Genomic DNA, 25,815 nt, shown 5'->3' on the forward strand with positions numbered 1-25,815 from the left:
CGATGTGTGGTTGCCTCTCGCACACCCCCTACTGGAGACCTTGCCCAAAACCCAGGCATGCACCCTGACTGGGAATTGAACTGGTGATCCTTTGGTTCGCAGGCCTGAGCTCAATCCACTGAGCCACACCAGCCAGGGCAGGTATCCCCATTTTTCGTATGAGGAAACTGAGACTCAAGAGAGTTAAATCTTGTGCCCAAGGAGAGGATCAGAACCTGGGATTGCCAGATCCAAAGTCTGCAGGAGTCTCCCTGATGGCCTGCCTAGATTGTCCAGTGCTTTCTGCTCATGGCTCTGTGGGACTCAGGGTGCTGGGAGCTGGGGTGGGACCAGGGGCTCCGGGCAGTAACAGTTCTCCCCTCTGTGAGGTCTGGAGAGAATGGAGTACAGGGGTCACAGTCTGTATTTACCCTGGGCCTTAGTTTTCTCAGCTGTGAAATGGCTGCTTGTCAGTCTCCCTGCTGTAACCAGGCTTTAAGGGCTTTGTAGCCCAGTGTGGCTCCTCCCCTTTAGTTCTGGATTCCAGGGGGAGCTCCCAGGTATTCACCGGAAGTGATGGACTTGCCCAGGGCCCAATGGATGTGCTTTCCATGCATGGGCCCCATCCACCAGGTGCTCTCCAATAACTCACTCCTACCCCCACACATGCATCCCAAAGCCTCTTAGAATTACACCTTGTCTTTGCTGATGTGGCAGCTGGCCCTGCAGGCAAGAACAATGCTAGATGTAATTTACTGGTCTTGGCGGCGCAGCCGCACTGGCCTCCTGGGGCTGTGGAAAGAGCTGGGTCAGGAGCCAGGCCAGTCGCTCTGGGCTGTGGGAGCCCACGGACACTCTCTGCTCTGTAGACCGCCACCCAGGCCTCAGTGTCCCCACCTGGAAGGCCACCACGGCCAGGGCTCTTACCTTCCCAGTGCCCCCGCCCCACCCCGCCCCAACAGGGCCGTCCTCCCTGAGAGTCTGCCACCAGCTGGGAAACCTTTGAAGTTTCCATCTGTATCTTGAAGATAAAATGTTATGCAGAGTTGACTCTCGACAGGTGCCCAGTCTGTCTTGGGGCTATGCGTGCTCCGCCCACGGCCTGCTGTGCCAGAGGGAGGCCTTTGGTCCCGAAACCACAACAATTCTGGTCCAATGGCCCAACTGAGAATGGGCAAAATCCCAGCCGTGAGGGCCCCTACTCAGTGTGCACTCAGCAGTGGCCGTGGCTGGGCCCCGGGGTCCTGGGGCCGGCCTCAGGGAAGAGGCATTCCCACAGAGTATCATCCTGCTGCATGGCCCCCCCACGCATGCGCCGTCCAGCATAACACATCTGAGGACTTGCAAAGCCAAACCAACTTCCCCACTTGGATTCAGAGTAGTTCTGGTTTCCTCAGGAGCCACACCTGAGTGCTCCTTGATGGTCAGGAGTCCAGGAAGGTCTGTTTTTGTCTTGAATCCCTGCTAGGCCGCTTTCTGGCTGCCGGACATGGGCAGGTCGCTCATTCTCCTGTACCTCAGTGGTTTTATTTTGCAGCACAGGCATGACACCGCTCGCACATGTGAAGGGTGAATGTGTGTTGGGTGTCTGGTGCGGCACCCGGACCACCACATGGCTGCTGACTAGAAGGTTGTCTGGAATATCCCGGTGATGCCAGGTCAGCCTCTGCGGGCTCCTCCCTCTCCCGTCTCCCCCTCGTGCCCCTCCCCCCCTTGTGCCCCTCCCCCCCTTGTGCCCCTCCCATCGCGCTGTTCACTTACGCACTCATGCCCTCACGCACTCAGGTTTCATTAGTCTCGTTAGTTTCATGAGTCAGCCTGATACAGCTCTTGAGTCTTTCCTTGGCTTTTATGACCCTGACTTAAAGGCCAGTTATTTTGTGAAAGTTCCTCATTTTGGCTTTGTCTGACTTGCCCTATGATTAGATTTATCCATCTTTGGCAGAAATGCCGCGTCAGTGGTGCCTATATTCTTTTCGCTGTGTCCTGTCCCGCGGCACCCGGTCGCACTGATGATGCTCACTTACTGATCGTTAGTAGTGATGCTCGTTACTATGACGTTCTCTTTGATCGCTTGATTAAGGTGGGATCTGCCAGGCTTCTCTGTCATGAAGTTACTTATTTTCCCTTTGTATCAGTGTTTGATGGGAAGGTACCTTGAAACTATGTAAATACCCTGATTAAGCATTCAGTTTATTTATTCACACCTGTATATACTTTGGTTCCCTATTTTATTCACTGGAATACAATTTGTTACGATCATTATTATCTATTTTAATACCTGGATGTCCCGTCTTTAGCCCATGGGAGGCGGCCGGCTGTCCTCGTCTGCCCTGGTCTGAGGGGTTTCCCAGGACGCGCACTTTAAAGCGAGCACTGGGAAAGCGCCAGACACGCACTGATGAGCTGGCCACCTAAACCAACGGGAGCTCGTTGTGCTGGTTCCGTGTCCTCCGGGCGAGGTCCCTGGCATTCTGTGGGTAGGTCCTTTTTAGCACCATAAAGTGTTCCAGGCTCATCTTATACTCACTCTGACCCAGCCCCAGAATCACGTATTTCCCCAAGGGGACCTGGAACCAGGGCCTTTTGAGTGTTGGGCTATATACCACACCACGGGGACTGGAGCGAATGGAGCTCATCCGGCTCCCTGCAGGCCCCCTCTCATCTGTCTCTGCGCCTGCTCCCTGGGTGCTCCCTCTGCCAGGGCCATTTGGCAGACACCTACCGTCCAGACTAAGCTTCTGCATGAAGCCTGGCCCCTCACCCACCCCACGGAGCTGACCTCCTCTGTGCCCCCACTGGGCAGTTTAGGGAACCTCCTCACTTTCAAGTAGGTCTTCTGTTTCCACTGGAAGCCTTTCAAGGACAGGCCCCAGTTTCATCTCTGGCTTTTCTGCTGTCCACACAGGGCGGGAACCAGGTTGTTCAATGATTGGATCTAGTCATGCCCCCTCATGGAGCAGGAAAGCAAACAGAGGGAGAGTGTTTGCAGGCTGAAGTCTGTCCTTGAACTCTGGTTTTCTTAATTCTAAAATGGGGCTATTACCTTAGAGTGTTGCTGTAAGAGTAAAATGCCGTAATGTATATAAAGCACCTATTAGGGTGGTACCTGGCAAGTGGTGAGTGCACCTCTCAGTATCTCTGAGGGAACTTTTTTTTTTGCGAGTACATTTATTAAAGCTGGGGACAGTGAAATAGAGGAAAGGCTTAGGGCAGAAGAAGCAACAGGAGAGCCTGGGCAGCGGAGCTGTGCTTCGAATCGTAAGAAACATAAAAAGAAGTAAATTGAGGTGGGGCTGCTGTAAGCTCACTACAAGGTCAGAGAAAAGGGGCCTTGGAGACAGGGTCAGGGGGTGAGCCCAGGATGAGCTGCTGCTGCCCGCTGCTTCCCTTGCAAGTCTCGTAGGGACCCTCAGAGTTTAGGGAAGAAAAGTAAAGCTATGCGCCTGAGAGAGAGAAGGATGTGGGCATGCTCCAGAGACAACTCCCTGGGGGACGTTTTTATTTAATTTTTTTCCTTTATTCCAGAAGCAGTGCTATACATTTTAGAAAATTAGAAATACAAACAGGAAAAAACCCCAACAAAATAAACACCATATTCTCATCATTTAGGGATCACTGCTGTTAACATGTTAGCGATTGTGATGCCTGAGCTTTTTCTGTGCATCTATTACCCTCCACCCAAATGAGATCACACCACGCATTCCGGTGTGTGATTTGCATATTTTTTTTCAGGCAGCAATCTCCACCATTTTGATTCAGCAGTTTTTGGCACATATAATACTCGGGTCATGTTCACATTTCTCCAGTTGTCCCAGATCTGTCCTTTCCAGCTGTTGGGTCCCAGCCAGCATGCACACCAGGACCACACTTTCTGTCTGGTGCCGTGTCCTCTGAGTCTCTTAGTCTAGCCTAGTTCCTTACGACGATCTGTAGAAAAGACTGGACCAGTGACCCTGCAGAATGTCTCACCACCTGGTTTTGTTCTCATGGTGACACTTAGTTTGTTCCTCTGTCCTCTGTGTCTTCTGTAAGGTGAAGTCTGTGCAGGGCTTGATGAGTTCATGGGTACCGAGAACCCCCAGTAGGTGGTGATGTGTCCTTCCTGTGGCCTCTCACATGGGTAGCGGTGCCGAGGCCTAACCTGAGATTCGAGGCAAGGCGGTGTGACCCTCCCTCATAGTGTGTGTGCTTCCCCTGGCACCATCTAAACATGCAGTTCCCGGAGACCTTTCTAAACTGCAAGAAAACTTGTTCCCTTGCTGAGGGGAACTTGATTCTGGGGGTTGGGCTTTCGGGTAAAGGAATTACAGAACAAGGCTGTGGACTGAGTTTCCTCTTGCTGAGCCCAAATCTGGCCCCCTGGCACCAGGACTCTGAGCCTGGCGTGTCCCTGACAGTCCATGTGTCTGTCCGCAGCGGAGAACCCTGAGGTGGTTCTGTTTTCACCCGCTTTCCAGGCACGTGATCTGGAGTAAATCCCTTACCTCTGCTGCTTACCAGCCGGCAGACCCTGGGCAGGTTACCTCACTTAAACTCTCTGAGCCTCAGTTTCCTCCTTGGATTTCTTGTTTGGCAGAGTTGTTATGTGGGCTAAATTTTTAAAAAGGTATCCTTGGCTCTTTTCTCCTCTGGATGGAAAGCTCTTTGAAGACAGGTTTAGTAAGTAATAAGAAATCAAAATATTTTTTTTAAAAATGCAGACAACTGTACTTGAACAACAATAAAATAATTTTTTAAAAAGCAAAAATGTTTATTGGATTAAAAAAGAAGGGAGGACAAATAGTATGGCCTGGTGATAAGTAAGAACCATGGAGGAAGGAAATCAGCCATTTAGGCATTCGTTTGTTCCTTCATGCTTTCATTTCATTTCACATGTGTCCATACCAGCCTCTGTGCTGAATCAGCTGTGAGCCTCCAACCGTGAAGGTCAAGGGTCCAAGAGGGCACAGATATACAGAGACTCAGTGTATGGGAGTCCAGAAAGTCTGGCTGGGTAATTCAGGAAGGCTCCCTGGAGGAGGAAACTAAGACAAATGGGGAGGTTTGGTGGGGGCTAGGATGGGGGAGATAGTCTCTGGAAACAGGGGCTGCTGTCTCCTGGCACAGGTGGCTTCTGGGAGGGTTGGACAGGACTCACAGCAAGTGGTGAGCCCATGCTGGCTTCAGAGGTCACTGATGCTTCCCGTTCCTCTTTTCCTCTCTGCTTTGCCCGTCTGCTCTCTGGTCCCCTGGTACCAGGGCTTTGAGCCTTGTGTGATCCTGACAACCCACGTGTCTGTCTTGCAGTGCCGGATGGAGTGCCGTGATGTGCCAGCCGAGACACTCTATGATGTCCTACACGACATTGAATACCGAAAGAAGTGGGACAGCAATGTCATTGAGACCTTCGACATCGCTCGCCTGACAGTCAATGCCGACGTGGGCTATTACTCTTGTGAGCAGGCCCCGGCACACTGCCCCGCCTCCTGCAGGCTGCCCCTACCTCCAGCCCAGCCGCCTCCTCCCGTCTCCCTCCTGGTGATGGCTCCCAGGGCCAGGCTGCCCAGGGACCTGAGTGCTGAGATGTAGGGCTGCCCTCCTTGACATCTTTGTCCACTCCCAGACAGTTGAGTACACACATCATACACACACATACACACACATACAAACACATGTGCACTCCCATGTTCATGTGTCCACAGTCCACACAAATACATTGGTACACACGTATATGACCCACAGCCATCTGCCACATGTTTGCAGCCATATGTTTTCATGTACACACACCACAATAGTCCTGTTGTCTTATACACTCACACGTACGAACAGGCCAGGCCAGCAAGGTAAGGACTGTGCGAGGTTGTGAGGAGCAGGGATGGCTGGAGACAGGAGGGGAGAGGGTTGTGCTCTGTCTCTTTCCTAGTTCCAGGTCTGGGACTGTGGTCTGGTGTGGGGGGGTACCTGTTTGGTCCAGGGGAGATGTAAGTTAACTAGGCATCCCTGTGGCTCTGGCCTCTGCTGTGCCCTCCCTTGCAGGCAGGCAGGCCAGTGGTCTGGCTGAATTGTCCCTTGCCTTCCACAGGGAGGTGTCCAAAGCCCCTGAAGAACCGTGATGTCATCACCCTTCGCTCCTGGCTCCCCATGGGCACTGATTACATCATTATGAACTACTCAGTCAAACATCCAGTGAGTTGATGTGCCTTCCCTGCTGGGTGGGCAGGGGAAGGTGCCAGGCAGGGCTGGCCCTGCAGGCCTTGCACACAGAGAGGACCCCGGTTGCTGCCATGGCTTCCCTGTGACTTCCCACAGGCCCTCAGTTTCCTTCTTTTTTTTCTTTATTTTTTATTCTTATTTGATTTTTAGAGAGTGTTAAAGAGAAGGAGAGAGAGAGAAAGGGAGACACCTCGATTTGTTGTTCCACTTATTTATATATTCATTCATTGATTCTAGTATGTGCCCTGCCTGGGGATCAAACCGGCAGCCTTGGCATATCAGGACAATGCTCCAACCAACTGAGCTACCCAGCCAGGGCTTGTTTCCTTCTGATATAGTGAAAATAATGGCCCTGTCTCCCTGCTGGGGCTCTCAAGCAGCTAAGGAGAGGGCAGTGTGGGCCATCACTGTGGGTGGAATGGGTTGGATTTTGTTGGATGGAGTCTGGCTTGGCCTGGCTGGGAAAGTGGGGAGCAAGAGGTGAGGGCAGGGCTCCCGGCTTTCCTTGAGGCTGGGCTGCCTCGATCTCCATGACAGGCAGGACAGGCAGGTACAGCCAGTCTGGGCAAGGATGAGAGAGAGTGTGTGTGTGTGCACATGCGTGTGTGTGCTTGTCTGTGTGCTCATAAACCCTGACCCCAGGCTGGGGTCTTCCCAAAGGGTAACAGGGAAAGCTTAAGAAGGGTAAGAATGACCTAGTTTGACTCCTCCCTTTCTCCTCACCCCAGCAATGGGCCAGGCCTGGAGTGGACGCCAGGGGTGTGAACTAACTGTGTGTGTGTATGTGCTCACAAAGACACCTCCTTTGCCCCCGCCCTGAGTCTTACTTCCCTGTGCCTTCCATCCCCAGAAATACCCACCTCGAAAAGACTTGGTCCGGGCTGTGTCCATCCAGACGGGCTACCTCATCCAGAGCACGGGGCCCAAGAGCTGCGTCATCACCTACCTGGCCCAGGTGGACCCCAAAGGTGAGGGCTTGGCCCTGGCAGACTACCATGGTATCCTCCCCTATACTGCAGGGCATGGGACTTGATCTCCTCAGGATCCAGAAAGGCCTCTGTTAGGAGCTGTTTTGTATTTTGGGGCAAAGATCCAAAACACCATTTGAACCAAGGTTTGAGACTTTACAGTGGTTTGAGAAGCAAGGGCTAAGGTGGTTGCCACTGCCCCATGATGAAGCTTAGAGCTGTCTTCCCGGGTGCCCACACCCCTGCACTCTGACCTGCTCCCTGCTCGCTGGCTGCTGTCTTGCTGGTTCCCAACCTCTGCCCTTCCCAGAGGCCTGGATCTTCCAGCCTCAGGTCTCTTCCCCTTGGGAAGGCTCTGCCACTCCCAAGGCTCTGGGGCCTGCTGAGCACATGGCTCAGATGCGTGTGGCCACTGACCTCCGAGACATGCCCCTCAGGATGTCTTCTAGGACCTGTGTCCAATGCTGAACTCACCATCTCCCCTCCTGACTTGCCTCTTCTCCTGAGTCTCCCCTGCAGTCACCTATGCCAACAACCTGGGGTCTTGCGAGGCTCCCTCTTCTCAGCTTCCAAACCTAGTCACCAATTCTTATTGATTCTACCCCTAAATAGCTCCTGAATCTGGCATTCCTCTCCATACTCATCCACCTCGTCTGTCCGTACAGCTACCAGCGGCATTTTTCCAAAAATACTTATTTCCTCATGATTCTCTTCTGCTTAAATTTCTCCTATGACTTTGCATTGCCCTCAGAGTGGAGAGTCTAAGCCCCCTCCCAGTTTCCTGGGTCCTCCTCACACCTTTGCACACATTCCCATCTCCCTGTCTAGGCAGACCTGTCCCTCAGCCTAGAAACACCTGTCCTCCCTTCCTCATCCCTTCAGGGCTACTTCAGGTGTCTCCTCCTCTGTCTGATACCCAGAGGCGTCATGGCTCCCTGCTCTGTGGGCCCGTGCCCCTCTAGCAGAGCAGTTGGTGTACGGTTGAACCTCCCATATAGTCTGTTTCTCTCTGGGTCCCCAGGGCTGGTCCAGGGCGGGTATCATGGAGTGAATGTGGAGTGAGTGAATGGATGAGTGGCTGGAGGATGGGTAGGCCCTGAGCACCTTTGCCTGGGTATGCTCTGAACCCCACCGAAGGCCAAGTGCCCAGGCCCCAGGCTCCCCAGCATCTCATTGAGTGAGTGTGTTGGGTGTCAGAGGCAGAGCGGACACTTGGGAATGAGACAGGGTGGAGAGCTGGGCTGTGGATTCCAAGTCAGGCCAGGCTGGGGTGCTGAGCCATGAGGCCTGTGTAGCAGGTAGGCTTCTTGGGGCAGGGGACGTGGAAGGACAGGCAAAGGAGGGGCTAAGCATCTGGACCATTCACCATAGAGGGGCTGGGTATGAGAAGGATGTTAGTGTGAGTGGAGGTAACTGACAGGAGCTCAATGGGTCAGGATTTCAACCCATCCGTTATCTAGGACCCTGTGGTTTTCTTCCCTGCAGCCCCCTGGGGCTCAGCAGAAGAGGGCGGGACAAAGAGTTGCACCTGAGGGCCTAGGTCCGAGGTGGAAAGAGGGAGTGAGGATGATGAAGTCTTGTAGGACTTATCTCATCCCCCACCCCTATGGAGAAGAGGGTGGCCTCCCTGGAAACCCCAGACTGGAAGCAGGGGCTAGGTCCCTGAGGCTGCTTCTTCCCCTCTCTTCTAACTACCCTGTTCTGCTCTCATAGGCTCCTTACCCAAGTGGGTGGTGAATAAATCTTCTCAGTTCTTGGCTCCCAAGGTGAGTGGCCTTGGGACTTTGGGGGGTATGGAGGTTGGTGGAGAGGGTTTGGGGCCACAAGGGTAGAGTCAGAGATGGAGACTGGGAGTCAGGGGGTGTGGTTAGGGCTGGGGGCGGGGTTATGAAACCGGCAAGAACTCTGAATGCTCAGAGCTGGGGCTGAGTGGCAGCAGAGGAGGGGACATGGGCGTGCCTTGTTCTGCGCTATTTCACCTGACTCAGCAGTGCTGTGGGTCCACAGGCCATGAAGAAGATGTACAAGGCGTGCGTCAAGTACCCTGAGTGGAAGCAGAAGCATCAGCCTCACTTCAAGCCGTGGCTGCACCCGGAGCAAAGCCCGTTGCCAAGCCTGGCGCTGTCAGAGCTGTCGGTGCAGCATGCGGACTCACTGGAGAATATCGATGAGAGCGCGGTGGCTGAGAGTCGGGAGGAGAGGATGGGTGGCGCTGGCGGAGAGGGCAGCGACGATGATACCTCGCTCACCTGAGCCCGGAACCACAACAGGGACTGAGACAAGATGGGGCAGAGCCCGGGGGTGGCAGATCTTCTTCCCGCGCTTTCTCCCCTCCCACATCCCCTGCGCCTCCTGAGGACGTTGGGCTCAGGCCTAGGTTGGCGCTGCGGCCTGGCTGGGCACAGCCCTAATAAACAATCCCACAGCCTCAACTGGCTCGTCGCAGTGCCTGCTCCCCACCTGCCTGGGCCAGCCTGCTGCCCTTGGCCCCCTTGTTCTACGGCTCATTTTGTTAATGCTTTCATTGATCCCCTGACCTTTGCTCCTTTAGGCATCCCCTCATCTCCCCATGTGTAAGTGGAGGGCTGGGTTGTTCTGTTCCCTTTGTGTCTATTCAGTAGTTCACTGCAGTTTTTATAATTTTTAAAATATGTATTTATTGATTCCAGAGAGGGGGAGAAACATCGATGGGTTGCCTCCTGCATGTGCCCCAACCAGGTACTGAACTGCAACCTAGACATGTGCCCTGACCAGGAATGGAACCCAAGGCCCTTCAGTACACAGGACAATGCTCCAACCAATTGAGCCACACTGGCTGGGCCATTATTTCACTCTTTCTAGCCACTTGTCCTGGTTGCATGTTCATTCTGCCATTCTCTCCAGGCTATTTGACTGTCTTTCACTGCTCTGAGAGAAGGAGCAGATCTGGCTTAGAGGCCCTGCAGCAGGGGTCAGAGGGTGGGCTTCTTCCATGTGACCTTCAGCTCTATGGGGAGGGAGGTTCTACTTTGTGACCTTCAGCCTCCCAGGGTTCAGTGTGTGGGCTGGGGGCCTGACACTCTCCAGGCATCAGGGAAGGGAGGTGGAGAGGTCCCTGGGTCTCACACCACAGGGCTGAGGTTGGGGCAATATGTTCTGGAGGAGGGAGGTTGGAGTTGAGGTGAGAGTCATCAGACTCCAGTGCATTGAAGGGACCAGGCCCTGTTATTTGAGCCCTCCTTAGGTCATTTTGAAGACCTCTGGGCTGGCCACATAGCTCATTAGGTTAGAGCAGTATCCTGATATGCTAAGGTTTTGGGTTCAATCCTTGGTTATGACACATAAAAAAAAATCAACCAGTGAATGCGTAAATCAGTGGAAAAACAAATTGGTGGGCATTTTGCCCTCTATCTCCCTCTGTCTGTCTGTCTCTCTCAAATCAATTTTTAAAAAAAGACCTCCAGCCTGTGGTAACAAAAAGGATGAGGGCCCCTAATCCCCTGTCAGTGGTCGGATGCCAGGCCCTTGTTCCTGTGTTCTACCTTGATGCTTTGAAGTCTAGAAGGATGCCTGGGTCTCCCCTGTTCTCTGTGGCCCCCAGGTGCCCTCTGCTGCCTGAGGGACAACCCTGCTGTCAGGCTGGGAGAAGGGCCCTGTGCTCTGCCCTCCCCAGAATTTTTGCACCTGATATGAATTTGGGGCCAGAAAGTTCTCTCCGAGGTATGGCCCCGTCCTCCCTCCTGGGAAGCAACTTGCCTCAGCCTCGTCAGGAAGACGGAGTAGTGGACTTTCCTGGAGGGGCAGAGTAAAGGGCCAGTGGGAGGCAGGAGGTTCTATAACTCACCAAGACTTGGGTTCCAACCCCAGGTTTGCCCAATACTGGCTTTGTAATTTGGGGTAAGTTGGGGAAATTTTTGGAGCCTCATTTTCTAATCCATAACCTGCAGTGATGATTTTTGCCTTCAAGCAGAGGAGGATTGAGATAAAAGGAGTGAATTGTTCAGCACAGGGCCTGGCGTGCAGTAGGTGTAGGTACTCGAATTAATGACTCCCAATCTCAATGAGTAAACCCTCATGTCCCACTCCAGCGAGGGCTGTTCTTCCAAATGTGTCCACAGGGCATTCGGAGAGGTAGAGTAAGATCTCTGGCTTGGCTGGCCCCAAAAGTGCCCCGGACACAGGAACCAGGAATGCCTGCCCAGGACCGTCATCTGTGTGTGTGCCTGCAGAGTGGTAGAGAATATCCCGTTCTTTAGGCCAGCGAAGGTGCCTGTGTGCCAGGGCCTTAGGTCTCAGCCTTCAGCCATAGGATCTTTAGGCACTCTGGGCGGGCCTGTTCCCCACCACCCCGCCTCTGGGGGCGTGGCCCAGGGAGAGAAGTGAGGTAGCCTCAGAGAAAGCGGTGGGGAAGGACTTCCTAGAAAAGGTTAGAGACCTAGGTTCTACTGTCTTTCACACCCTGGGGGTGGGGGCTCCTGGGAGGGGGGTGTGGCTCATTCCGCTGGGGCACAGTCACCAGAAGAGGAGTAGCAAGAGGCGGGGAGACTCTGGAGTGATGGAGTCTCAGAGGGTGGTGGGGGTGGAGATAGAACCTGAGCCTCAGGAGACAGAAACGGACCTCCGAGTAGCAGCAAGAGGAACCAGCGAGACATACACACCCTTCTAGTGCTGAGCGAGCCGGAACTCTACAGAGCCGGGTCAGAGAGGGGGCGTGTCCATGCCCCTGCCCCGCCCTCCCCTCCCTAGGGCGTCACGTGGGGCGGACGGAAGCACCCGGGGGGGTGGGCGCGCCCGGCCTGAGGCCGCGAGTTAGCTGGTGCGGCTGAGTCTGTGGCTGCTCCGGAACGCCGGGTCCCCGAGTAGAGTCTTCGCTCAGAACAGGTCAGTGTGGTTGCCGGGACCTCCCCGTTGCGCTCCTTCCCCAAGTGTGGCCCGGAGTTTCCCATTCCGCAGAAGGGAACGCCGAGGCCCCGCGATGATTCTGTGCCGGCACCTACTTCCGCGGATGTTTCGGGTTGTGTTTTCAGTTCTGCTATTCAGTGGTGGGGATAGGATCGCCTCCTCAAGGTGCGCTGTCTGGTCAGACTGTAGGCAAGAGGGCGAACCGGCGGGACCGGGAGCTTCCAGCCCTCAGCCCTATGGCATGAAGGCTCTCGGGATCCGGAGCCAGCCCTTCCTTGGACGCCTTGCTTTTCATATTTGTGAAATGAAGGCTTCCACCTCGTCGACAGCGGGGACCCCTACAGCTCTGCACATGGCAACGACCCTGTGCCCAGGACCTGGGCAGTGACCTTGGGAAGACTATTTCCGGTCTCTGCGCCCCAATTCCCCACCAGTAAATGGTGGCATGGACTCCCAAGAGCCCCTACCTGGCCCAATTGCTGGAAAAAGGAGGTTTGTGTTCACACTGAATGGGGTCAAGGCAGCAGTGGGTTTTTGGGACTGGAGAGAGCAGACTTGGAGTTCAGCCTGCAGGGCATGGTGTGGGTGTTTAGTCCCAGATGGCCAGAGGTGTTTTTGGTGCTCGGGGGAACTTAGGTTAAAAGCCATCACCGTATGGCTTCTGGCGTATGCACACCATCCCCCAAAGCTCCTGCCCTGGGAGCCTTCCCTCATCCTCAGGCTTGGGGGACAGGGAGGGCTGCAGGGTCAGGCAGATATGTAGAGGTACTCGGGTTACTGCGTGAGCACTGAGGTCCAGACAGAGGCACCCAGGATGCCTGTCCTCAGACAGCAGATAGTGCCCAGGCTAGGGGAGACCTCCCAGTAAGCTCATTACAGGGTAGAAGGATACTGGAAGAGTCACAAAGACAGATGCAGATAGGCACTGAGGATCAGGGACTGGAGCTCTTGGAGGTCCAGGAAGGAGATGACTGGAATGGTCCTCAGCAGTTACGTGGCAATTCACAAGGATAAGGACCCTCCCGAGGAGGACATAGCTTGTGCAATGGCAGGAACTTCCACGGAATATTTGAGGAACGGCACGGAAATGGGTATGGCGTGAAGGGGTGTCAGGGGCCAGGTGTAGAGAGAATTGACCCCCTGTCCCATGGCGGGTTTGGGATTGGCCAGACCTTGGCCTGGGGACTCTGCTTCCCCATTTGCCACTTGCTTACTGGAGTAGGGCAAGAGGGGCCTGTCCCAGGCAGAGTCCTGACAACTGGGAAGGTGAAAGTTGGCAGAGGCCACCAAGGGCTCAGATTGTACCCAGGCTTCACTGGGGCATTACCTGCTTGGTCCCAGCCTCACCCCCGTCACCTGTCAGGGTCCAGTCATGCTTGTCTGTACATCAAGCCACAGCCCTTTGTGCAGGTTGCTTGTCTTCCCCCACCCCCAAAGTTTTCTCTCCTCCAAATGTCCCAGATCCTTTGGGGCTTCAGAAGTGGGCTGCCCTATTGCTGCCTAGCTTTTCAGTGCTGTGTAGTGGCTCAGCTTAGCAAGGGCCTCCTTGGAGCGCTGCGGGGAAGGGGCCTGCAGCGCTAAGGGAATGTCTGGGACCTGGGGCAGTGTCTGTGCTGCTACCACACCCCATGTGATTGCACACCCCCAGACATCTCAGTTCCTCAGAGCCTCCATTTCCCCATCTGCAGGATGGGCTGGTAAGCCCATGCTCCGAAAAGAGCCTGGTCTGGGCCGGAGCTGGGCCTGAGTCTAATCCTGCCCCCAGCAGTGAGTATTTGAATGAAGAAAAGGCAGAACTTAGGGGAAGGGGTCAGCTCAGAGGGGTAAGGGGCCTCGGAGAGTCCTAGGGACTGGTGATGGACTAGCCCAGTACTGGGCATCAGCTGGAAGAAGGGAGTCCCCTCTACTCTCCCTGGGGTTGGGGGGAGGGGCAAGGGGCTCTCCCCTCTCCATCCCCTTCTCCCTTTGGCCAAGCTCAAAGCCAGCCGGCTGATGCCCAAACAAGTAGCTTCTGTTCCCAAGGTAGGGGGAGGGGAGGCAGGCCCTGGGCTCTAGCCCTGACCCTGCCTCTTCCTCCCCCCACCCCCCTTCACTCTGGATCTTAACCCTTAGAGGCCTGGGATGGGCCCTGGGCTGCTTGAGGTCTGGTACCCCTTGCCTACCAGCTGTGCCTTTTAACCTGCTTTAGGCTTCCAAGGTTTCTGTTGCAGTGGCGGCGGGGGAGGGGCGGGGGGTGTGCAATAGGACAGGAGCTGGAAATGGAGAAGGAAGGAGGAAATGAGGTGGGAGGAAGGCTGGAGCAGATATGGCCATGGTCAGTCAGTGACCGCTTGGCCCAGCTTTTTTTCACAAATGGGGAGACTGAGGCCAAGGCCAGAGATTGGACCAGGGTTACACAGAGAGCTGTGGTGGAAGCCCACACTGACCCTGACTCCTAGTCTGGCCCATCTTGGAAACTCCAGTAAAAGGGGAAGACACTCAGAGCTGAGTAATGACTTCAGCTGGAATGACAGCGACAGTGAACATGCACACAGCACTGCTGCACTTGTTCTTACAATTTCATTTATCTGTTAGGGATGGGGTGGGAGGAGGGAGAAAGAGAGGGAGACAGACATGGATGTGTGAGAGAAACATCTACTGGTTGCCTTGCGCACGCTCACAACTGGGGACCTGACCTGCAACCCAGGCATGTGCCCTGACTAGGAGTCGAACCCTTGACCTTTTGATGCTCGGTCCACTGAGCCACACCAACCAGGACGCAGGCACCTTTATGTATGTTAACCAGTTTCATCCTCCAAACAATCTTGGAAGTTAGGTTTCAATCTACAGAGAAAGAAACTGAGGCACAGAGTGGCAAAGTCACTTACCCAAGGTCACAGCAAAGAAGTGATAGAGGCAGAATCAGGATCCAAGCTTTTGTTTACTGCTTTGGCCTGAATTTCCCTTCCCTAGTCTGACCTCACCCCATGAGCTCAGTCCAGGGTCTCACTCAGTAAGGGGCTTTCCCCTGGTGGTGGCCAAGGCAGCAAGGTGTGACCTCAGCCCAGCAGATTGGGCCCTCCCTCAGAAGCAGAATCCACTCCCTTGGGCAGCCCCTGTCACTCCTCCTCTGGTCCCAGTCAGGCCAGACTCATTCCTTCCACAGCCCTGTGCAGAGGGGTCTTTGGTGTTTTAGGAAGGGGTTCTGCACTAAGGGTGGCCACTCCCATGGTCTGAACAGCAAAAGGATATGGGGGTCCTCAGAGATCCCCTATAAGTGTGCTCCTGATAAGGCTCAGGGCTTGCTGCTGACTCCTGAGAGCCCCCAGCCCTGCCCAGAGAGGACATCTTGTCCGCTGAACCTCACCCCTGTCAGGCCCCAGACCTGTGCATTCCAACCAGGGCTCCGGAGTGGACAGTCATAGCCCAAAGAGGCAGCCGACCCAGGTGTCAGGGACAGCCTGGGGGTGGGGGGCGGTGCATGGTTGGCCTTCTGCATGACCTTCCTGTGGAATTTCTCTCCAGCTCACCCTTTGGAGTATGTCCAGAAGGGAAAAGTCTGTTCCATAATCAGGACATCCGTCCTAAACCATTGGGACAATCCGAGTAGCTGGAAGGGCATGTGGAGTTAAGCTATCAGTTTTATAACCACATTATTAAATAGTAGTAGTGAATCCTGGCTGGAGTGGCTTAGAGGATTGCGCACCGGCCTATGAACTGAAGTGTCGCCGCTTCGATTCCCAGCTAGGGCACGTGCCTGGGTTATGAGCCAGGTCCCCAGTTGGACATGTGTGAGAAGCAACCAGTCTGTTTCTCTCGCACATTGATGCTTCTCTCCCTCTCTCCCTTCCTTCTTCTCTCTCTAAAAATTAAATACACAAAGTCTTTAAAAAAAATAGTAGTAATGATAGTAGTGGTAGCTACTGTTTCTCGGAAGCTTACTCTGTGCTAGGACCACTGAGCTAAGTATTTTATGTCATGGTTTCATTTACCATTTTCACTGCACAGATGAGGAAACTAAGGCCCCGCAGAGGTTAAGTGATTTGCGTAGGATTATCTGCTCCATAGTAGAGCTCTGAGCCTGGGTTTCTCTTGTTTCAGAGAGAGAACCCTGAGTGCTGCTCCCGCTGCTCCCACTGCAGCCCAGAGGGGATCCAAACCCTGTCCCACCCTGGGTCCCACCCCAGTCGGGGTGGCAGGCAGGGACTGGAGGGCCACCTGCTCCGGCGACATTGCTGGTGACCAGCTGTGGCGATGGGATGCCTGTGAGGGCCCCCTGCTTGCAGGTTGAGCTGGTGGCCGTCAAGCCCTCAGCTTCTGTGGGCCCAGCCCTAGGATGAGCTCCCCCTGAGGTCTGCTCCCTGCTCTCATCCTGTCCGCTTGACTTTGCTGAATGCAGCGGTTCTCCCAGAGCCCATCTTGTTCATGAGGACACTGACATCAGTAGGACTAAGTGACTTGCATGTGTGGTCATTCAGCCCAGGAAAGGGGAGAGCTGGGGCTGGGAGCCAGGCGGGGGGCTCCGAGGCCTGCATTCCACCCCCCTGCCTAAGGCCTGATCAGGGCCTTCTGAGACTCTGACACCCTGAGGTGCCTTCAGTCACTGCCTACCTTCCTTGTTGTATGGCCCAAGCCTTTCTTCCTGACCAAACCAGGGGCCTGATTCTGCTCAAGGTGCCTGAGATCAGCTGGGTGTCAGTGACTAATTGAACAAACCTAGAAAAAATGGTTCCGGAACTAAGAGGGCAAGAAGCAGAGACCAGCTGTGGTCAGGAGTGTGGTGCCCAGGGTCACAGGGGTCCAGAGGAGGAGTCAGGGCTCAGAGAGCCCGCCCCAGGAGGGAGGGCTGTGGTGAAATCTTTCACCTTTCGTTATCTTGTTATCTTCGTTGTGGGGGTCAAGATTGTGAGCCAAAGGTGGTAGGAAGAGGAGGGTTCGGACCTCTCTCAGCCACTTTTTGTCCCTGTTCTCAGGGCAGAGAGACAGAGGTCACCTGGAATCTTAACTGCCCAAGCCCCCTGGGCAGCCTGGCATCCCTCCTCCTGGCCATGCTGGGGTGGGTCCGCGTCCAGGATGGTGGTGGGGGGCGGCAGTTGAGGGGGCAGCAGCAGGGCTGAGCTACCACTGCATATTTCTTCCCCAGGTGCCTGAGTCCCCCCTGCCCCCTTCCCTACCACTCCAGAGGGCATCCCCCTGCCCCTGGGCACCCCCCCCTCTTTCTTCCCCTCCTTCCTACCATAATGCAGGGCCGGGGCTCTGCCTACAGTCAGGCCTGCAATCAGGAGTTCATGGTAGGTATGCTCCTGACCTTCGGCTCAGCGAAAGGCCTTGGGTCACTTATTTCCAGTGGACTCGGCTTCCCTGGAGCTTCAGGGAGGGAGCAGCAGCCCCTGGAACCTCCCAGGTCCATCAGCCCCAGGTGTGGACAGCAACCCACTACACAGGGCAGGTGAGAGGTGAGGCAGATTGAGGTGGGGGGCTTCTCCATGCCTCTCCACTCTCACCCTCCCTCTCCTTATATGGAGCAGTTGCAATTTTAGAATTCTGAGTCAGATCCTAGGTGTTAGGGATTCAGGATTCTAAGGTTTTATGTGCCTGCGATTCCCAGCTTCCAAATTTCCAAAATTCTAGGTTCTACAAGTCTCAAATTACTCACATCATATGAGTCTGTGGTATGACTCTCAAACCCTCAAATCGGGTAGGGTGGACCCTGAGTTGAGAGCTAGGTAGACTCTGCCACACCTTGGTCAGCTGGCGCCACACAGGTGAGGACTGGAGAGTTCCTCAGGGCCGCTTGGGGGGCGAGTCGGTCTCCAGGCTGTGTGTGCTCTCTTAACTCACCACCCCAGTGTACATACCCAACTGCCTGCTTTCAAGAAATCTGAGAACCAGGCCCTGCAAGGGACCTGGTGGGGAGGGGACAGACAGGGCCAAGCCTCCTTTTCATTCGATGGTGGTGGAACTGTCTTCCTGGATACCAGGATAGGACTGACAGATGGGATTCCCCAGGAGGGCTGGTGATTGGCTGGGTCACAGAGCAAGGTCTGGGCCACACTGCTGGGCAAAAACCAGTCCTCTGGGGACAGGATGTGGTTTTGCAGGCCCAGGGCCAGTCTTGGGGGTTGGAGTAGCGAACAGAGCCCAGAGCCCTGTAGCCTTCGAGTGTCTCACAGCACCTGCCCCAGCTGCTTCTGGTGCCCACTGGGCCTGTGGGCACAGCAGCTGCCCAAAAAGAGCCCTGGGCGTAGAGGGGGACCTGTCCCTGGAGGGGAGGCCTGTTGCCTCCTGTGAAGGAGATGCACCCCATCCTGGACGATGTCCTGGCTCAAGGAGCCCCTTCCTACTCCACAGCCCTTTGGGGGCACTGTGAGTGTGTGTGTGTGTGTGTGTGTGTGTGTGTGTGCGCGCACATGTACCTGTGCACTCTTGGGTCCACACATACCCTTGAAGGTCCCGTGCTTTTCCCTGTGTGTGGGTGTGACCAGCAGTTGATGTCCTGCTGGGTGGGGGGAGGAAGTGCTTGGCTCTTTAGCCCTTGGTAGGTGAGCTGGGTGAAGATTTCACCCACTTGAGTGGGGCCCTTGCTCCAGATGGGCCTGCGGTAAAATGCAACAACTTGTTCCCAAAGGCCTCCCGAGCCTGGTGGGGGAAAGGGACCGCCCTGAGGGCAGGGCTGGAGACTGCGCCTGGTCAGAGGGTCAGAGGACAGCGGAGCAGCTCTGGGGCAGGGCCTTTCTTGCTTGGTGCCACAGCCTCAGTGAAAGGCCTACCCTTCCCCTAAGACTGGGGCTGTTCCTGCTCCCCTGTCTTCTCCTCAGCTTTAAAGATGGGCCTGCTAGGCCCAGGGAGGCTGAAGATCCGGTGATTGTCTGGTGGTTCTGTTCCAGGATGTGAACTAGGACACTTACCTGCCTCTACGGCCTGTGGCCTGAAAACCCACATTTATCAGTGCAGGGCCCACCTGGCCAATGTGCTAGGAGGAGGGGGTTGCTTCAGTATCTGGGAAGTCACCTGAGAGAAGCTCCCCCTCTCGGTTCTTTCAAGGAGCAGGGGGCTGGGGTGGGGCTGGGGAGGGCCTTGGTCTTGACTTATTGGATGGCCCTGCTTAGGTTCTTGCCTCTCTCTGGGGTTCCCATTCCCCTTCTGAAAGTGGGAAAGGCTAGACTAGGTGGTCCCTACATGCCTAAGGAGCAGGTGGTTGTGGGGTGGAGAGGTCCTGGCAGAGAGAATAGTGTAAGCCAAGTAAGTCTTGGAGGTAAAGAGCCAGGCAGTGAGGCTGGGGGTAATGGGACAGGAGAGGAGGAGTGAGCTGCAGGAGCCAGAGGGTGGAGGCCTTTGAACCCCCGTGGGTGATGGGGAGCTATGGAAAGGGTAGGCAAGCAGTGGAGAGGCCTTGAGTTGGGGGCGGGGGGTGTTGGTCTTGGAATCTCCTGGAAGTCCAGGTAGTTCCGACCTGGTCTGGGGGGCAGTGTAGGGGTGGGCAGCTCTGGGGGTCTGAGAATCAGCACTTTCTCCTGTGAACAAGGGGGCCCCCAACCCAGCAGTGTTTATGGGCCAGCACAGCAGGAAGTGGCTGGGGCAGCCTCAAAGGCAGAAATACCTGTCAGGCTTAGCCATGGAGGGTGCCAAGGGCTCTCAGAATCGAATCTCTGACACCTGACTCAGCCGACCATTTCCCTCCCTACCCATGTCACAGGCCCGAGTCCCAACTCAAGCTCCTGACCCCAGTGAGCCAGGCCTTTGTAGATTTCCATTCGTCCGTTCTCCTTGTGGCTGGGCGTTGCTAGCCACAGGGGACAGAACTGTGAATGAAACAGTGTCCCGGCCCTCCAGCTGAGACTGACAGTGAACAGTAAATATAGAATACAGTGTCTCAGTAGTGGTGAGTGGGATGCTGAGAAATGGCACAGGGTCGGGGGATGGGGACTGGTGGGGGCACTTTTTAGGGAGGATGGCCGTGGAAGGCAGGCCTTGTGTTCGAGCAGGTGCTGGGCAAGTGTGGCAGTGAGTCACATTGGTGGCTGCCAGAGCCTTCCAGGCAGAGGGAGCCCCAGGGCCCACCCCTGAGGTGGGGCGTGTGGAGTAACAGCAGGGGGGCGGGAGGCGGCAGGGACGGAGCTGCTGGCCTGGTGGGCCATGCCTGTGCTGGCTTTGGCGTTCTCTCTGGGGCAGGTGGGACGTCCCCGGGAGTGATGACCGGTCAGACTGGGATCTGTTTCGAGGGCCTACATTTATTCCTCACAAGCCTGCAAAGTGGAGTTGCCACAATCCCCGTTGTGCAGGTGACGAAATGGACTCCGAAGAGCCATGGATTTCCAAGTCTCGCAGCAGGAGGAACCCCTGCCTGCCTGCCTGCCTGTCTGTCACCCCATGTGTGGTCTGGGGCACCCTGCCGCCCTTCATGGCGTCCTGTTGCCTGGTCAGCAAGGGAGAGTGTCTCAGCGTGGCCCCCCAGGCCCTCTCAGCCTGCCCGACCGCCCCGCTCCCTGCCTGTCTGGTGCCCTCTGCGGAGATGGAGTGGAAGCAGGGCCCAGGCAGCCCGTGGGTCTGATTCTGGCTCGTGTCATTTTGGGCAAACCATCCGCCTTCCAGATTGTCGGGGCAGGGGTGTCCAACCTGCCACCCGCGGGCCACATGCAGCCCAGGGTGGCTATGAATGTGGCCCAACACAAAATAGTAAGCCTGTTTAAAACCTTTTTCTTGCTCATCAGTTTTTGTTAGTGTTTGTATATTTAATGCGTGGCCCAAGACAACTCTTCTTCCATTGTGGGCCAGAGACGCCACAAGCTTGGACGCCCCGGGAGAATTATGTGAAACAATCCATGTAACGTGTTTAGCACATGCCTGGTAGGTGGTAAGCACTCCCTAACCACGATCTTTAAGCAGGTAAGGCTGGATGATAAGTGGGTTAGAATGTTCCCTCTGAGTTGGAGAGGCGGGGCCTCATCCGGATCTTTCCCATCCGCTGTCTGATTACCCTGCGGAGGAGGCTGAGGTCACACGTCTAATTGCAGGCTGGGCCAGTGGGGCTGGTCCCCTCTCCCTCTCTCCCTTCTGGCCCTGCCCCCGCCCATCTGGTCACCTCCACCCACCAGCATAGCCGCTTCCCCTTTCAGGTGCCAGAGCGTGGGGCCGCTTATCTTCCGGCTCCGGCTTCTCCGTTTCAGGGGCCACTCAGGGAGAGGACGAGTTCAGGTCTCTTCTCCTGGGCCGCTCCTCCAAGTCTCTCTCCCAGGCGGGTGCATGTCAGGTTCCTGGTCACTCAGAGGGTGGAGTCCAGCAGCCTTCTTCCCCTCCCCTGTCAGGGCCAGGGATGGCCCTCAACTCCTCTGGTGAGTGGGCAGGGGGGGTCTGGCATGTGGCTCTGGTACTGTCCACTCTTGCTGCCTGGGAGTCTGTTGTCCGCAGTGCACTCCCACCCCCCTTGTGGTTAGCCTCTTTCTTCCTGTTTCTGCCTTATTTACAGTGTTAAGGGGGCAGTGGTCACAGAGGAGGATCTTCCCGCAATTACCTGGAACACCTCAGGCTTCCCCTTGGCCAGCAGTTTTGGTTGGGGAGGCACTCCCTGCCCTGCCTGGGAAGTCCCCAGCCCAATAGGGTGTGTCTGTGACCGAGGGCAGAGGGCCAGTGCAGGGCCAGTGCGGAGCCGGGCTCTCCTGGTGGGAGTGCCCCAGGTCTCCACAGGCGCTGTGGGTCTGGCTGGGTCAGCCTTTAAGGTGGGAGGGCCTGAGTGAGGCCTGAAGAGGGAGTGGGGGCGGGGGGGGGGGCCATGGGGAAAGATGGATGTGAGTCAGGGGTGTGGGTTTAGGGTTCCAGTTAGGACTCTGCCTTGTGGCAGGTTGGAGGTGTAGGTTAGAGGGTGCCCTGGCTGCGGGTGGGGGAAGGGCAGGAGGCAGGGAGGAGAGCCAAGGGGTCCAGGTGGACTGGGGAGGCCTGCGGTGGACGGGGGCAGTGGGGATGGAGAGGAAGGGAATGTGTCAGTGTCAGCGTCGTGGTAAGGAGGCGGCAGTTAGGGGAAAGTCCAGGACATGGCCCGAGTGATCCATCTGGGGGTGGGGGGTCCACGGTAGGGCTGAGGGGGATTCAGATGTCACAGACTCTTTGACAAGGCCTAGAAACCAGACCATGTGACTTTCAGTGTCGTTTATTTGCCATCGAGATACTTCAGACCTTCGCACTGCATCCTTACGCCTTACTCCCTGTCTCACCCTCTCCGAGTGGGGCTCAGGCATGAGGGACTCCTGGGTGGGGTTTGGGGGGATGTGGGGTGGGGTCAGAAACTGTTACAGGACAGACTGCAGGGACCCAGAGGCTCTTGTGTTTACTGATGGATCTCAGCCCGGTTCCCATTTGAAAGTCCACTTTGTCCTTGCCCCTGGGTCCCCGGTGCGGAGACCTGATAAACTGCACCTTAGACCTTTGGGAGGGTGAGCTGGTCGGGGGGTGGGAGCAGGCTTTGGGTCTCAGTTTCTCATTCTCCCTTCCAGGGAATCGGCAGTTTTGCTTACAGCAGCTCTCTTGGTGGTCTGTTCGTGTTGTATCTAAAATCACAAAGCTGCTTTGTAATAACACTTTGAGGAACAAACTCAATTCTAACAGACTTAAATACTTTTCTCATTTTGTCTTCTAATTATAAAGTGATTCCCAGCTGCACAGACTTGGAGCAGGACAGACCTGAAGGCTGCAGGAAGTGGCAGTCTTTCGGGACTAGGGTGGGAATGAGGGCCAGGCCTGAGACTGAGGTCAGGGGTGTCCACGGTCACTGAGTCTTATTCTTGTTTTAAGGTTTCTCTATTTATTTATTTACTGTTAGAGGGGAGTGGAGGGAGAAAGCGAGGGAGAAAAACAGTGTGCGACAGGGACATCCATCCATTGGTTGCCTCTTGCGCAGCCTGGCCTGCGACCCGGGCACGTGCCCGGGTAGGACAGCAAACCGGTCACCCTTGGGTTCCCAGGCCCGGGCCAGCGCACAGTCCGCTAAGCCGCACCAGCCAGGAGGCACTTAGTCTCTGATGTCCTTTGGTCATTGGTAAAACTCGATTTACTGCCCCAAGGAGGTGGTTAGAATACCCTGCCCATCGCCGAGCCTGCCGTGTGGGGGTGTACATGCTGTGCACCACCCGGGGGTGCCTCCCGGGAGCCCTGGTGTGGGGGGCTCCTGAGGCAAGAGGCATTTTTTGATTTGCTCAGTGGCCCTGTGTAGGTTGGAGGCAGCCTTGCTTTATCCGGAGAGGGGAGCTGGTAAATTTAGTGTGGGATGGGCACTGTGTGGTGCCCGAGCCCACCCAGGAAGAGGTCCAGGGGATAGTGGGGTGTCTGGTCCTGGACCCCGGCGGGGGAACACGGCGGGAGACAGGGTGTGGTGTAATCACTGGTGTCTGGGGTAAGCGAGAGCTCCAGGGTGCTGAGGGGGTCCAGACTAGAGCCTGGCTACAAGATCAACACCAAGGGCCCCTTGGGGCTAGGAACCGGAAGTGTCTGTCTTAGCAGCGTAGGAGAGAGCAGATGACCAACGTGTCTGCTAGTACACACCTGGTGACATGTCACAGTCATCTGGATGACAGCTCTGCTTTGTGGAGGGGGCAGCTGAGGCTCAGAATGTGACCTGACTTGCGCAGGGCTTCAGGTACGAGGAGGTGGAGCCAGGACTGGAGCGGGACTGGCCCTGTGTTCTGCAGGGAGGGGGCTCTGGCCTGGAGCCCAGGGCGTTGCCAGTGGTGCCCACGCCACTGATGTGGCTCTTTATGCGCCTAGGCCCTGGGGGCCCCCGACTCAGTCCTCGCCGGCCTGAGGGCTGCTTCTTGACCTCCCCCACTGCTCCTGGGACACCTGTGGCCACAACACAGATGGGATGGGGCAGAAAATTGGTACAGGGCAGAGATTCGGGGCTGGGGCAGGGCAGGGGCCTCCCTGGGACCAGTTTGCAGTTGCCTCCAGTCCCTGAGAAACAGAAAATGGGCTTCTCAGCCCAGGGGTCAGGCGGCTGTGCACCTGCTCGCTGCCTCGCCCGGGCTGCAGGGAGCTGGCTTCTGCAAAGCTGCAGGAGCCCCTTCTGCACCCTCCGGGCTGGGAGCCCAGCCCCACCTAGTTCCTCATCTGGAAGGGAAGTGTCTCCGAGGTGCCTTGCCTCCGTTAGTGGAGTCCTGAGAACACCCTGCAGACTGAGGGTGGCCCTGCCCATAGGTATCCCCTGGTGACTGGGCTGGAGGGAGGGGAGTAATGGACAACGGGGTGCCTGGTGCAGTTGTACGAAGTCCAGCTATTGGTGGGGAGAGTGGGGAATGAAGGGGGTGTGTGTGTGTGTGTGTGTGTGTGTGTGTTCGAGCGCATGCGTGCAAATCTGTGTGACTGCTGGGTCCGGTGGGAGGTGTGTGTCCCTGTTGGTGGTGTGAGGTGTGCATTTGCGGTATGGGTGGGGTGTGGCCTGGCCAGAGCTGAATGGGTGGGGCCCTCAGTTCCTGTGTGGGGAGCTCTGAGGGGTTTCCTGAGGTCTGGACGCTGGGGTCCCTGCTCAGCCTGCCTGGGGTGGGGGATGTGCAGGGGAGAAAATGGTGGGGGTGGGTAAGCTCAGGTCTCAGGTCTGGACCCCTGAGCCTGCCTTCCCCCGCTCCTCTTCCCCACACTGTGGGCCTTCCCTTGAACCCAGAGCCCAGCTCAGTGTAGAGGGGTGATCTGAAGATGCAGCTGAGGCAGGGTGTTGGCTGCGGGGCCTCCAGTTGTGAGTGTGGAAGGACTTGGGACCAGCAAGGCTGCCCTGGCCTAGGCCAGACCCACTGGTGCGGGTCAGAATGCAGCGGGTGCTGTCATCCATGTGGTCAGCAGGCTGCGTGGACACCCGAGGGAGGGTCTCCAAACCTCTCTGCATGTCACTACTGTCTCTCCACATTCTCTGTTCCTGCCCCACTGAAACCCCCAGTGGCCACATTGTCAGGTCCTAACCCATCCCTGGGCCTTGCACACGCGGTTGGAAGGGCACGCCTTTGCTTGGAAGGGCACACTCCTCTGTGCCCTTCAAGGCCCGTTCAGGAGTGCCCTCTGGAAGCCTTGCCCGCCTCACCGGATGGCAGTGGTCACATCCTCTACGGGCCCTGTTAGCCCTTAGCACCTGCCCTGGGTGGATTTTCATCTCACACAATCTCCATGAAATGGGGTGAAAATACCAGGCCTTGGGCTTGTTACGAGGGTGACTGAGATGAAGGTGGAAATTGGCAGCGGCTGGGTGCGAGGTGAACACTTAGTGAATGAAGGAAACGGTGTGTGCCTGTCCCTGAGGAAGGCTCTGGGCCGCCCTCCTGCTGGCCTGTCAGAACTGGTGTGTCTCTTCAGCAGTGGGCAGGGATGGCGCTGGTGACACGCCGCGTGGGGACAGAGAAGGGGCGACAGGGTTTAAACTCTGCCCTTGGGGGTTATAAACTCTGCCCTTGGGGGTTAAAGTGGTGGTTAGAGACAGAGGGGTGACCGCTGTGGCTCCAGCAAGAGGGACGCGGCCAGACCTGAAAAAGGGTTAGAGACTCCAGATGACCCTCACTTGCCTCGGGACTGAGTGCCCTGTGAGCCTAGTCAGGTCCTGAGCTCTACTGTGGAGGCAGGGGGCACATAAAGGGGTGCAGACTCACAGGGCACCCCAGGCCAGGTTAGGGGTTGGATGGAGATAGACCCCCACAAATAGAACAACCAGAGATAGAACAGAAGCAATTCTGAGCTGCATGGCCCAGTTTCTGAGGCCTAAGAGCCCAAGGGCAGTCAAGGAGAACTGTCTGGAGGAGGCAGTATGTAGTTAGTACCTGAAGGTGAAGAAACTTTCGGGGGCTCC

At 56.1% G+C, this 25,815-nt stretch overlaps 2 protein-coding genes across 8 annotated transcripts in view; both read left to right on the forward strand.

Moving 5' to 3' along the window:
* The window catches only part of STARD10 (StAR related lipid transfer domain containing 10), a 30,427-nt gene extending 20,853 nt beyond the window's left edge, over nucleotides 1–9,574 (forward strand). For all 4 annotated transcript variants that reach the window (XM_028516608.1, XM_028516609.2, XM_036028853.1 and 1 more), the window contains exons 3-7: nucleotides 5,269–5,416; nucleotides 6,044–6,147; nucleotides 7,025–7,142; nucleotides 8,856–8,908; nucleotides 9,150–9,574. In XM_028516608.1, the coding sequence (XP_028372409.1) occupies nucleotides 5,269–5,416; nucleotides 6,044–6,147; nucleotides 7,025–7,142; nucleotides 8,856–8,908; nucleotides 9,150–9,395 (669 nt within the window). In that variant the 3' untranslated portion in view covers nucleotides 9,396–9,574. The remainder of the gene's footprint in view (nucleotides 1–5,268; nucleotides 5,417–6,043; nucleotides 6,148–7,024; nucleotides 7,143–8,855; nucleotides 8,909–9,149) is intronic.
* Nucleotides 9,575–11,895: 2,321 nt separating this feature from the next.
* ARAP1 (ArfGAP with RhoGAP domain, ankyrin repeat and PH domain 1) overlaps nucleotides 11,896–25,815 on the forward strand; it is a 67,060-nt gene continuing 53,140 nt past the window's right edge. For 2 of the 4 annotated variants that reach the window (XM_028515346.2, XM_036028857.1), the window contains exon 1: nucleotides 11,896–12,002. The gene's annotated coding sequence lies outside the window, so the exon portion shown is untranslated. Of the gene's footprint in view, nucleotides 12,003–12,213; nucleotides 12,516–21,190; nucleotides 21,335–25,815 lie in introns of those variants that run through there. The other 2 variants (XM_036028856.1, XM_036028855.1) reach the window with 2 other exon arrangements.

The sequence above is a fragment of the Phyllostomus discolor genome, chromosome 6 (genome assembly GCF_004126475.2).
Source record: "Phyllostomus discolor isolate MPI-MPIP mPhyDis1 chromosome 6, mPhyDis1.pri.v3, whole genome shotgun sequence".
NCBI classification, from domain to species: domain Eukaryota; kingdom Metazoa; phylum Chordata; class Mammalia; order Chiroptera; family Phyllostomidae; genus Phyllostomus; species Phyllostomus discolor.